The sequence below is a fragment of the Pseudopipra pipra genome, chromosome 2 (assembly GCF_036250125.1).
Source record: "Pseudopipra pipra isolate bDixPip1 chromosome 2, bDixPip1.hap1, whole genome shotgun sequence".
NCBI classification, from domain to species: Eukaryota; Metazoa; Chordata; class Aves; order Passeriformes; family Pipridae; genus Pseudopipra; species Pseudopipra pipra.
In genome coordinates, this window is record NC_087550.1 from 85,243,216 (window position 1) to 85,255,891 (window position 12,676).

At 38.9% G+C, this 12,676-nt stretch overlaps 2 protein-coding genes across 4 annotated transcripts in view; one reads left to right on the plus strand and one right to left on the minus strand.

The window, feature by feature from the left end:
• LOC135409976 (cohesin subunit SA-2-like) overlaps positions 1-1,855 on the minus strand; it is a 56,980-nt gene extending 55,125 nt beyond the window's left edge. For all 3 annotated transcript variants that reach the window (XM_064646192.1, XM_064646190.1, XM_064646191.1), the window contains exons 1-2: positions 1,718-1,855; positions 1,437-1,606 (exon numbers count right to left, since the gene is read on the minus strand). In XM_064646192.1, the coding sequence (XP_064502262.1) occupies positions 1,437-1,480 (44 nt within the window). In that variant the 5' untranslated portion in view covers positions 1,481-1,606; positions 1,718-1,855. The remainder of the gene's footprint in view (positions 1-1,436; positions 1,607-1,717) is intronic.
• On the plus strand, positions 1,538-12,651 carry GTPBP6 (GTP binding protein 6 (putative)). The gene is made up of 10 exons (XM_064646211.1): positions 1,538-2,275; positions 4,842-4,979; positions 5,402-5,472; positions 7,043-7,173; positions 7,891-7,961; positions 8,396-8,554; positions 9,476-9,684; positions 11,048-11,196; positions 11,502-11,654; positions 11,955-12,651. The coding sequence occupies exons 1-10, from the start codon at positions 1,690-1,692 to the stop codon at positions 12,094-12,096; spliced, it is 1,809 nt and encodes a 602-aa protein (XP_064502281.1). The 5' UTR covers positions 1,538-1,689; the 3' UTR covers positions 12,097-12,651.
• The last annotated feature ends 25 nt before the right edge of the window (positions 12,652-12,676 follow it).

Consider the following 12,676-nt stretch of genomic DNA (forward strand, 5'->3'; position numbering starts at 1 on the left):
CTAACATCTTTTCAACTACAGGAGTGCAACAGTAGGTTTAACAAATTCTGAACTAGTTAGGTTTTTATTTCCACCCCCTGTTATTCTACACCTGAATATTTTTGCATACATAAACCCACTGCCTCAAGCACTGGAAGAAACAGCTCTTAGCCATTTAGTTTGCTTCCATCAGCATTCAGTAAGAAAGCATAAGCCGAATTCCCTTCCTATCTCATCCTAATTTTCACCTTTATGCTCAGTTACATAACACTCAGAGACTAATTTTTACCTTGCACTGTTGCCACAATATGGTCCTTTCACTAGCACTTGAAGTATTACTGATGAGATAAAACACCTGAAGTAGGAAGGAAGCCAAGTCCTATGTCTAGTCCTCAAACACAATACTATTGTGATAACTTCTGAACTCAGTTTTGGAACATTTGGTGACTAACACTTAATAAGAAAGCTATCTGTTTACCTAAAAGATAACATTATTCCTTTAGCTGTGTAAAAAGAAACAATTAATCTATGTTACTGAAAGAATCCTACACATAGCTTTTTTTAAATTATAAATTTCAACACAAGAGCTTCATCTTTAAGAAGCAACATAAGAAGCTCCACTAAACAACTATCAGGTGCCTTCATGACACTTCTGAAGCTAAAAGGCTGGTTTCAAATGAAACATACTTGAAAGGCCATATGGGAACCTATATTAACTGTCATCATGGACTGCAACTCTCTCAGCTTTCATTAGAGCACAATGAAGTAAAATACCTGGAGCACACTGGCTCAGGTGACAGGATCAGCAAAGATTGGGCTGCAATGAGTTCAAAGCACTCAACACTGGACATCTAAGAAGCTTTGAAACCAAACAAGATATGCCCAAATGTTTTAACTTTACCATTTATTTACTTATTTATATCTGCTCTAGTAGAACTTCTAATTATCATTCTGTAAATATGAATACTTTAGATCATCTCAACTGATGACTGAAAAATACATTATAAGAGGGAGAAGACTGGGTTCCTGACAAAAACAGCTATGCCCCCTCCAGTCCCAACAGGGAGCCTATAGATTACTTAGTACTCTTCCCCCTCAGCATCCTCAAATTCACCACTGAAGGAAACACATGCACTGACCATGAATCTGCCTTTTTCTTTTTTTTCAAAGTAGGTTCATTTGCACTACAGTGAATAAGGCACAGAAAAGCTTATAAGGCCAAGGTCCCTTTCAAACAGCATGAAACACTACATTAAGAGGATGCTAAACAATATACATAAAAGGGAATAAAACTAAGACATTAGTAAGAAGACATAGCGCACAGCAAATGCCTTTTTTCCCCCTCCCACCCAGAATGACACACTGTAGATTGTCGCGGTATCTGCAAGGCACAAACCCACGGGGCAGCACCCTAATTTACCAAATAAATTTTATAGGCAACCTGTGCCAGGTCTTACTTTTGGCTGGGAAGGCTGCTGACTGCGTTGAGCTCGGCTATCATTTCCGCTACATTCTTTCAGCAGCACAGACAGCAAAGTTGAGACGACCTTCTGAAGGAACTTCACCGAGATCGAGAGCGTTAAAAACTCATCCCTTCGGCTCTCGCGGGCGAAACAGCAGCCGAAAACTGTCAAGAAAGGAAAACAAAGGGAGTTAATTCCAGGCAAACCGAGGCAGAAGGCCCCTCCCTCCCCCCGGCCGCAAAAGAGTATGAAACAGAGAAAGAAATTAAACTCACCGGCGCCGCCCCCTCCCTCCCGGGCGCTCCCCCGGCGCGGCGGGCCCGGGCCCCGCGCTGCCCCGGCGTCAATCACGGCCCTGCCTGGGCCCGTCGGGGGCGGGGAGCGCCGTCACATGGGCGGGCGGCGGCGCTTCCGCGGCGGCCGGAAGGACGCGGCCGGGGACGGTCCCTCCCTGCCGTGCCCGGAGGAGCCGATGGGGCCCGGGAGCCTCTCGCGGTCGCTGCTGCTGCGCTGCCGGCGGGCGGCGGCGGCGGCTCTGGGCGCGCCCCGCTGGCACTGCCGCCCTCTGCCCGCCCGCCCGCTCAGCGCCGCCGCTCGGCTCGGGGCTCCGCACCCGCCGGGCACGGGCGGCGGGGGGAGGCGCAAGGGGGCGGCGGGCGCCGGCGGCCGTGGAGAAGAAGAAGAAGAGGAGGAAGAAGAAGAGGAGGAGGATGAGGCAGAGCTGGAGGAGCTGCTGGGCCCCTCTCCGCTGGCCCTGGAGCCTGGCGCGCAGCGCGTTGCCATCGTGCACCCCGCGGTCAAGTGGGGCCCGAGGAAGTCGCCGCTCACCACGGGTGCGGGGGGGCGGGCGGGCTCCCGGAGCGCTGCGGTGCGCAGGAATACAGCCAGGGGACTGGGAATGAAGTACTCTGGGAGGTGGTGGGGGTCACCGCCCCTGGAGGTGTTTAAGGAATGACTGGATGCAGCACTTAGTGCCATGGTGTAGTTGATGGTGTTGGGCCTCAGGTTGGACTCGATGTTCTCAGAGATCTTTTCCAACCTAATTGCTTCCGTGATTAGTGCCAGCAGTGTGAAGTGGACCCTCTCTTACAGCGGAGAAACTGCCAAATGCTGTTTGCAAAATGCAAGCTCGGATAAAAGGTCTAGGTCGCTCTTTCCTTCTTGACAACCTTTTAAAAGACAAGGAGCTGTCAGTGAGTGTTGGCAGATCTGTGTTTTGACTTGTAAATCATACTAACTTTGTATCTTTGATGGCAAAACATCTCAGTGCAGGGGTGCACAGGTTCCTTAGGGAAACAGCTGGGTGTCCCCCCCATTAGCTGAATGTTAATAGCCTTCAGCCCTGAACCATGCTGCCTGGCCATTTGGGCAGGAGACCTTTGACCTTAGGCTTGCCCAGCAGTTGGCTGAAGAGCAGGAGTACTTTGCTGTCCAAAGAAGAGAGTGCAGTGAAGATGAAGTCTTGTATAAGTCCTCTCAGGGACTTAAAGTGGTTATGCAGTTACTTAGTGATGCAGTCACCAAGAAGTCCTCTGTAAGGACCTAATTTAGGACTACTATTAGATTTCTCTCAGAAATCCTTGTAGCTAGCTAATACATGTGCTCTAATCTTGCACAATTAAAATATGTGATGTATTTGATTCTACTCTTCAAAGTAATTATAAAGTTACAATAGAAAGTATTAAGCATCTTGTAAGTTAGCTTTTTATGTACAGAATCACAGAATAGTTTGGGTCGGAAGGAACCTTTAAAGGTCATCTAGTCTGACCCCGCTGCAATGAACAGGGACATCTGCCACTAGACCAGGTTGCTCAGAGCCCCATCCAACCTTACCTTGAATATTTCCAGGAATGAGCCCTCTACCACCTCTCTCAACAACATAGGAGAGGTTCAATCTGTCTGATCATCTTTGTGGCCCTCCCCTCAGCCTCCATTAACAGGTCCATGTCTGTCTTGTGCTGGGAACCCCAGAGCTGGATGCAGTGCTCCAGATGGGCTCTCAGCAGAGCAGAGGGCAGAATCACCTCCCTTTACCTGCTGGCCACGCTGCTTTTGGTGCAGCCCAGAACACGATTGGCTTTCTGGCCTGCAGACACATTGCCAGGTCATGAGGAGCCTCTTGTTCACCAGCACCCCCAAGTCCTTCTCGGCAGGGCTGCTCTTGAGCTGTTCATCCCCCAGCCTGTATTGATACCAGGGCTTCTCCTGACCCAGGTGCAGCACCTTGCACTTGGTCTTGTTAAACCTCATGAGATTCCCATGGGCCAGCTCCTAGAGCTTGTCCAGGCCCCTCTGGATGGCAATAGACAATTTATATATGATATCTATTCTTGTATTCGAATTTATTATGTGATGAACCTAAATGTCATTTAGTTTTATTAATGCTGCTAATTATAACAGATTGTCACATTGCAAAATAAAGTTTATAACCTTTTCAGAATTTACGGAAACACTCCTATTTTGCAACTGAAAAATAAGTAAAATATGAAGGCACCTTTCTGTCCAAACATGCAGAAGAATAGCAATGATCCCTTTCCATTTTTTGAGGCCCTCCAGATGAAGAGCCTGAAGTCGGAAAAAATGTTTTGGAATGATTGTTGAAACACCACAGATAGAACAGGAAATATTTGCGTTTTACAAGAAATACTAACAATATATGAGGAGAAAGCGGATCATGGTTATCTTTCAAAATACATTATCTTTTGGACCAAGGTAACCTATTTAGTATATAAATTACATTTTGCTATCTAGAGACACTTGATAAATCTGTTATGAGAAGAGGAAAATTTTGGCAAATCAAGACTGGATCTACTGATCTGATGTGCCCATGTAGTGTTTTTCAGTCAGTTTTACAAAATCTTCAAAAAATAAGTGATGCACCAGAATACAGGATTGGAATTTGCTGGTTCTAGCAAGTCGTAAACTAGTGTAGGTCCTTTACGAATAAGTGGCTGTGAAGTAAGCAGCAGGATATGCCATGTTAGTAATTCTTAAAATACTGCCTCAAAACACCAAGGTGTTAATCACATGGTTTTGTGCTTGTCTGAAATAACAGATTTTCCAGGTAGTTATTATTTGCACTTGTTTAGCCAAAAAGCTTGGTAGTTTCTGTCAATACAATTAAAAATTCTTCTAAATCAACAAACGCAAAAATAATTTAGACTGGCAAAAAATGCTTTGTGTGATAAAATTGCATCAAACTATTCAATTACTCTGATTAGAGGTAAGACATTTTGCTCCTTGTGCTAGAGGTTAAAATAAATACCCAAGTAGAATTTTAGTGTAGTGTAGTCTTGCCATGTTCATGCATGTACTGTAGTTAATGGAGATCTGGGCAGAGTTATGATGGTACATTGTAATCTTTATTTCTTCTTTTTTATTATTGTTATGTTCCTGAAGCTGAATTACAGATTGCTGAGGCCGTCGCTCTTGTAGATACTCTTCAGAATTGGACAGTTTTAGATAAAATAATTATTCCTACAAAAAATCCTGACAAGAAGTTTGTTTTTGGCAAAGGGAACTTTCAAGTTTTGACAGGTAAGGACTGAGATCTTTCAGCACTGAATCATTCTGAATGCAAGACTTTGGCGGCTGAACTGTTTAAGGATAGGTGTGAAAGCTGAATAGAGGGAGAATTTTGTTTATCCATCATACACATTTGCAGACAAACTTCAAATAATGTTTTAAGGTTACAAAAGCAATACAGAATAGGCATTACCTGTGCTCACAGCAAATGTGTGAGGCAACTTAGTAAGTATATATGATGGACATAAGCGAAACTGGCAACTGTTCTTGGCACAGTATTAAATCAGTGCAATTGCAACTGTTCCATGATCAAAGAATATGGTGCCATTTGACGTTTTATGAACATTCTGCTCAGTGCAAAATGGTTTATAGTCTGGGAATTTTAAAAAGAGAATTTACATGTAACACTATATTTTGCAATGGTTATCTTTCAGAAAAGATTAAAAAATTGCCACACCTGACAGCTGTCTTCTTGAATGTGGAAAGAGTATCTTCACTGACAAAGGTAACTGAATACAGTATCAAATAATATTCTTTACATTGGTATTGTTTGGAAGGTATTGATGTTATGAGAAGCGGTCAGTTATGACTCTGAATTTGCAAGTGGTAATATATGAAGGCACAGGACTGAGTTTTGTTGAAATGAAACTTAATGCCTATTGTGTTTGTCCAGTTGATATATCTGTTTGCTAGCTCTAGTGCATGGAATTTTTCAGCAGCCTAGTATCATTTGTTATAGACTCATCTCCCACATTTGCCACTGCCGTAGTTAAAATGCTGGAAAAGTTACTCAAGGTCTTGTTCACAACATGGTGGTTTTATGAAGAACGTCAACATTTTGGAATAGCTATATGCTCAAGTGCCTATACCGGAACTGGATAATGTCTTTATTTTCCTATAGTTCAGTGGATGCTCAATTGTAATTTGAATATGAGGTGTAAATTCAGAGCAAGATTACTTTTTAATGTTTCAAATATTTAAACTTTCATTCCTAACCCTTAAAAAGAAATGCTGAGGGGCGGAGCGTACTTCTCTTTTTTAACACTGGCAGTAAAATTTTTGGTGCGTGAACTGTAGATACTCTTTTGAAATGCTTAGACAAACTGAAATAAATACTTTTTTGGGTTTTTGTATGTATAGCATCATTCAGGGTGTAAAGTGCACGCAAACTCTGCAAGCAAACATCAATGCTTTGCTGGTAATTTTGAACGCTTTTCCTAATTATAAAATGAAGAGATGGTAAGTATCTCTAGTAGATGGTTATCTCAAGCACTTCCTTTTGTTGATGAAAGGGAAGTTGAAATTGTTTCATTTCAATTTCCTAGTTTTTATTCTCTGAGTATGAGTTCTTTTAGTACTGGATTTGCTATATTTTTCTTTTCACAAATCTAGATCTTAAGAGCAATTAAAGAGACTTGATTCAATAAAGTGTTTGAGAATATGTATACAACATGTATATATGGATATGTATATATATACATGGATACACAAGCATTCTGAATTTTAGAGTTGACATAGGGAAACTAGTGCATACTTTTAAGTGTCTTTTGCTGAATTAGATCAAGGGTGAGGGATTTTGGTTAGTTGGAGTTTTTAAGTATTTTGTGAAAAACTTACTATTAAATATTTTTCTTGCCTTCCTCTCTATTTTTTTTAAGTTTTAGTGATCTTTTTCTTCTTGTTTTCCTATGTTATCCCTATCCTTTCCCATTCCAGTATTGCATAATTATTTTTTACAAGGACTTAACCACTGAGATTCTTGATTCTGTGATAATGCTGTAAGAGGTGTTGCCAGAATCCATTAAAGGCAATGGAAGGATTCTCGCTGAATTTGATGAGCCTAGACATAAAGTTCTACTTTCTAAACTCTCTTCTTAACTCGTTTTCTTCATGGTCAACCAAATTTTGCCTTTGCATGCTCATAATCCTTGCCCATCCACTGAAATGGAATCCTGAGATCCTCTGAGTTCAAGTGTCCGTCAGCTAACTGTAAGTGTAGTGCTGTGTAGGAAATGATCTAGTGGTACTGCGAGGGACAGAAGACATCTCAATTATTTTGTCTTACATGGCTAAAGAAAGAACTAGAAGGTGCCTGGGGTGTGAAAGTCTTTGACAGATACACCATTGTACTTCACATTTTTCGTTGTAATGCCCGGACTAAAGAAGCAAAACTGCAGATAGCTTTGGCCGAAATTCCACTTCTCAGGTACCTCGAGCTGTGCAAATCACATACTGATATTTACACATTTTAGTGACTATTTCTTTACAGTAACAAAAATAGCAATACTTTCTTTACGGTACTGTAAAGAAAAAGTACTTTTACAGTGTTTGCATAGATTGATTAGAAAATAGAAATGTTTGCTATAATGTCATTGTTTTAAGCTGACAGGCAAAACCAGAAAGTGTTCAATAGATAGTCTTAAAAAATGTTTTTATCAGGAAAAGGTTCCAGTTCTTTCTAAAATGGAAGATGAATTGCAAGAATATGTAGTAATTGGATATGTGTATCCAATATATGATATTGATGGGTTTAATGAGGAAAGCTATAAACAAGGAAGATTAAAGGCATTAATTCTTGTCTGAATTTTCCACAGTTCTGCATTATGTGGCATAGAAATGTATACATGGCAGTTGATGAGAGTTGTGGGGATGCATCAGAGGTATCTTTGACTCTCTGAAGTTTCAGAATAGCAATTACAATTTGCTGAGAGAGTTGCATGCTTCGTCAAACCACAGTTGAGCCAGGAAAATCTGGATTTTTTTTGCCAGGCTTCTTGCCATGAGCAGATTTTATTTACAGCTCAGTCATTTGCTGTTTTTATTTGTACTGTCAGAATACCACTACTGCTTCACATTTTTTAGGCATTTTAGGATAGCTCAGTTAAAGAAAATTCATTCTAGTTAATTGTTATTCTGCTGCCAGGTCAAATCTGAAAAATGAGGTGTCTCAGCGAGATCAGCAGAGAGGTGGATCACGATATATCATGGGCTCAGGTAAAGTCTAAATATTCTCATGAATTAGAAGATTTTTTTTCTTCCATAACCTTTAAACAAATGTAGTTGCATCTTACTTGCTTTGGAGGAAGTCAGGAGGAAAAACTGTCCTGCGTGTTCTGCATCTAATTAAGCAAATGTACAAAGCAAGTTAAATAATAAAGTTTTGGTCTGTACTCTCTCAGTAAGTGGTCAAGAACAGACTATTTCCTGCCACAGGGGTTTATCATAAGTGTGCATGGATATTCTAAAGTACTTAGCATATATTTTAATAATTACTTACTCTGATTCTTAGGCAAGAATACATAGCTTTAGTTGCTTATTTCTAACTTCATATTCCCTAGTGCTAACTCACTTGCTTTCCAAATGCACAACACTTAGTTTACTTTTTCTCTTGTAAACTATTTGGCCAATTATTCACCTGTATTTTTCAGGGGAAACATTTCTGGAGACACAGAATCGTATCTTGAAAGAAAGAGAACTTAAAATTAGGAATGCCCTGGAGAAGCTAAGAAGAAAAAGGTCTTTACTTAGAACTCAGCGCAGAAAACGCGAGTTTCCGATGGTCTCAATCATGGGCTATACTAACTGCGGTAAGTGAAACCTCCTGAAACTGTAACGGGAAAGAGATTATATTGTCTAATTTTTAATTAGCAACTCTAGCCAGAATCTCATTTCTGTGTGAGTAGGCTTCATATTTTAATTAGTTTTTAAACTGTGTAATGAATTTATGTCAGTTAGGTTACAGTTAGGAAAGCAAATTAAGCTGCTTGTTTTTTTCAGTCTCGGAGACATGTTTTGGAGAAATGCCTAGCACCTGTTGTGCCAAAAAGATTTTATATATAGTGCTGAAGACTGTAGTGTTGGTGTCCCTTTATATGAGACTACTACTTGATCAGAATGGGTAGAAAAAAGTACATAGGTGTTTAGATCACTGTGAAAGTTTGAGGCATAGGAAGAAAATTGAGAAGAGTTGGCGGTTGATCTGAGAAATGTGCTTAAGAAGCACTGTAGCTTTTCATGGATTATGTGTCGTGTTTTGAGACGTGTTCCTAAGAGAATATAAATAAAGCTAAACTGGTTTTTTGTTTTTGTTTTTTTAAATTTGAATTCTTACACAAGGCATAAATAGACTTTGGACTAGACACTTTTTTCCAGGTTACATTATCTTAAGACCATTTCATGTTCTTATTCAACAACTTTATAAAAACAAACTTACCTTGCACAAAGATGTGGGTAGGTCACTTTACGGATCAAATCAGTCTTTGATCATCTTGTGATTTCACAGCATAGCTTCCATACATTCACCTTAAACCCAACTCTGAGTTATAAGACTGTCTTTGGATTTCCTAACATCATATAGATAACTGATCACTAAATTACTAAATGATCACATTAAAATTACTAAAGTAGATGTGAAAATATGTTACCTCACACAATTCACCTGGATCTTACAAATGACATTTTTACTTGAAACAAGCCATTAAAATCTTGTCCTTTTTTTATTTAACTAGGAAAAACTACTTTGATCAAGGCCTTGACTGGGGAAGCAGGACTTCAACCCAGGGATCAGCTGTTTGCCACTCTCGATGTTACAGCCCATGCTGGCTATCTGCCCTCACATATGGCAGTTATTTATGTTGACACCATTGGGTTCCTGACTGATCTTCCACATAATCTGGTTGAGTCCTTTTCAGCTACATTAGAAGAAGTGGCTTACACAGTAAGTAGTTGACTATAAAAATTGAGAAATCAAATTAATTTCCTGTTAGATAATCCTCACCCCTTCAAAAAAGGGGAAATTAATTGACATGCTGCTCTTAGTGAAACATCTGGCTGACTATAATAGTTTCCTAAGAAAATGATGTATATATCTTACAGTAAACCAGTTTTCTGATACTTGAAATTATGCAGAACATACAGATATGAAGAGATTTTGGAAAGGGCTTATTTGGAATATACGTGTCCTTCTCCCTGATATGTAAAGCAGATAAATCAGATTTTGTTGATTAAATATCTGAACAGTGCACCTGAGTGAGTTGAGACTAGCTTTCTTAGGAGCTAAAAGTGAAATAAAACTGCTGAAATGATCTGGTTTTAACTTAAGGTTTCCTATAGCACTAAAAGTGGGTGATTGTGATGTGATGCAGGCAGCACGTAATTAACATAAATGTACTTTTCCAATTAATTTCTCATTATTTTCCTGTGTTATAGCAAAGTGTAAAGCTGCATACATACACACAGACATTTAAAAAAAAAAGCCTGTATCATCAAAGGTAATTAAATTCAGTGGTGGCTAGATGCTAGAATGCTTCTGAGGATTAGATTTCACCAGGGCTTTCAAAGCCTGGCTGAAACTGTCTTGTTTGTTTTTCTCCAAAGTGTTAAATGAAAGGCAAGAAATTTGTTTCTTACTGATTTTCAAAAGTTTAAAGCAGTGTTTTGAGCAAAGATGATGAAACATTTTGAACGCAAATATTGAATTTGGTTGCTTGGTTTTTATCATGGCAAACATGATTGTGTGCATACTTGAAACTGATAACTTCTGTATAAAGCTTTTTAATTGAAGCACCAGTAATAGTATCCTGAGAGCTAAGCATAAGGATAATCTTCTGCATTTTGAATGTAAAAATAGAATTACAAGTTACATGGGGTTTTTTCCCTCCATTTTTGAAACATTTTTTCTGCCATTACTCTTCTAAAAGTGCTTTTTAGAGTTCACTCTTTTTTTCCTCTGGTGTTGTTGAAGCCTTATCGTTACACAGCCTTGTCTTTGAAAAGAATGGATCAGCTATTACTTGAAATATGAATTCTGTAGCTAGCTTGGTTGACAGGGTTTGTTTCAGGTTTGTTGGAGGCAATTTGTGCTCAATGTGAAGTGAAATACTAAGCTGCTACAGATTTTCTTCCATCATGGTCTAAGAAACAGAATTGGTTTAATAGTGTTTGAGTATTTAATTTTACAGTGCTAACCTGCCAGTATATTATCTAATGGATAGGGAAGTGTCTTATATGAATAAGCAATACAAAAATGGTGGAAAATCTCTACAGCCTGGTAACTGGTGTTGTATATTGATCCTTGCTAGGATCTGATAGTTCATGTGAGGGATATTACCCATCCAGAAACCGTCCTCCAGAAAGCAACTGTTCTGTCAGTTCTGAAGAATCTTAATCTTCCCAGCCATTTATTGGACTCAATAGTAGAAGTTCATAACAAAGTGGACTTGATAGAAAGGTAAGCAGGAGATGCTTAAGTGTACTTAAACACTTCTTATGTTCTAGAAGCTCTTTAATTCTTAGTCTAGAAGAGCTCCCACACTTCAGAATACATTTGATAGTGTTTCTCAATCTTTTACGTATGTAACTATGGTCTTAAAAAGAATTAATTATCTTTTAATAACCAAAGAAATCACTTTAGTCATAAAAGAAGTGGCCTCTGTAGAAGGTGCCAGTATAAAGTAACTCAGTTAAAATTGAGTTTGGAATATTTTCACAATCTAATCTTCATGAACAAACGTGCTAGGCATTATTTTCTTTCAGGTATAAACCCACAGAAGAAAACGCTTTAGCTATTTCTGCTCTACATGGGCATGGTTTAGAAGAACTGAAACAAGAAATAGAGAAGAAAATACTGACAGCAACAGGGAAGAAGATTCTGACAATTGATGTCAACTTAGAGGGACCTCAACTAAGGTAAATAATTTTGAATTGTATGAAGGATTTGGAGAAATACGACTTAGTTGTGCATGTCCTAAACCTTCCAAATCATATCATACTGATTTTAATCTGCTTAAGAATGACAGATATAATTATCAAAGTTTTCTGACCTACTGACAAAAAATAGCCCCATTAGATATCCTGGAGAAGTGAAGCGAAGCACTTCATCTTTTCAAGTGTTAAATTACCTAGATAGAACATGTTGACCTAAACCAAGATCATACTTTATGCAGTGTGTCATACCATTAAGATGCTAATATGCTTTTACTTTTACAGTTGGCTATATAAAGAAGCAACAGTTCAGGAAGTAGAAGTCCTGCCTGAAGATGGCACAGCCAGGGTGAAGGTGATAATCAGCAGTTCTGCTTTTGGCAGATACAAAAACCTCTTTCCCAACAGTAAGATTTTCATGTCATGAAACTGAATCTTCTTCTAGGAAAAGAAACTGGTATCATTAAGAGGATGCAAAATGAAGTTAATGACCTGTTAGTCCCAGTGTTGAGAAGTTTATTTTTCTTCCCTTATTGATGTTTTTGACACATTTTAGAAATGGACACTGTTTCAGAAAACTTCTGTTTGGAAACAATGAGACCTTTGAGCTTAATTTTATCAGCAAGTGCAAGGACAACACTAAATTTTTAGTGTTAAAACTGTTGCTGGCTATAAGCTGTGGACCTCAAACACATGGAATGGCATCTGACTTAACCTTCAGAAAAGTACCCAGTTCCTTATATCATATAAGTAAAGCTTTTTATCCCCTTTTTCGAAATAAAATATTTATTATAGTTGTTTCAGGTGATCTTTGGAAAATGAAAGTAAGTGAACAAAATATTGTTGTATATAAATAAGTATGTATTCAAGCAGAATGCATGAACATAAACAAAATAATTGCCATGTCATATTGCAGTGAAGAAAAAACTCCATAGATTTGTATATTAAAGTATTGAATAAAGTTAGCTCTGAACATCTTTTACCCATGCAGTTTTCTTGCTTACAGT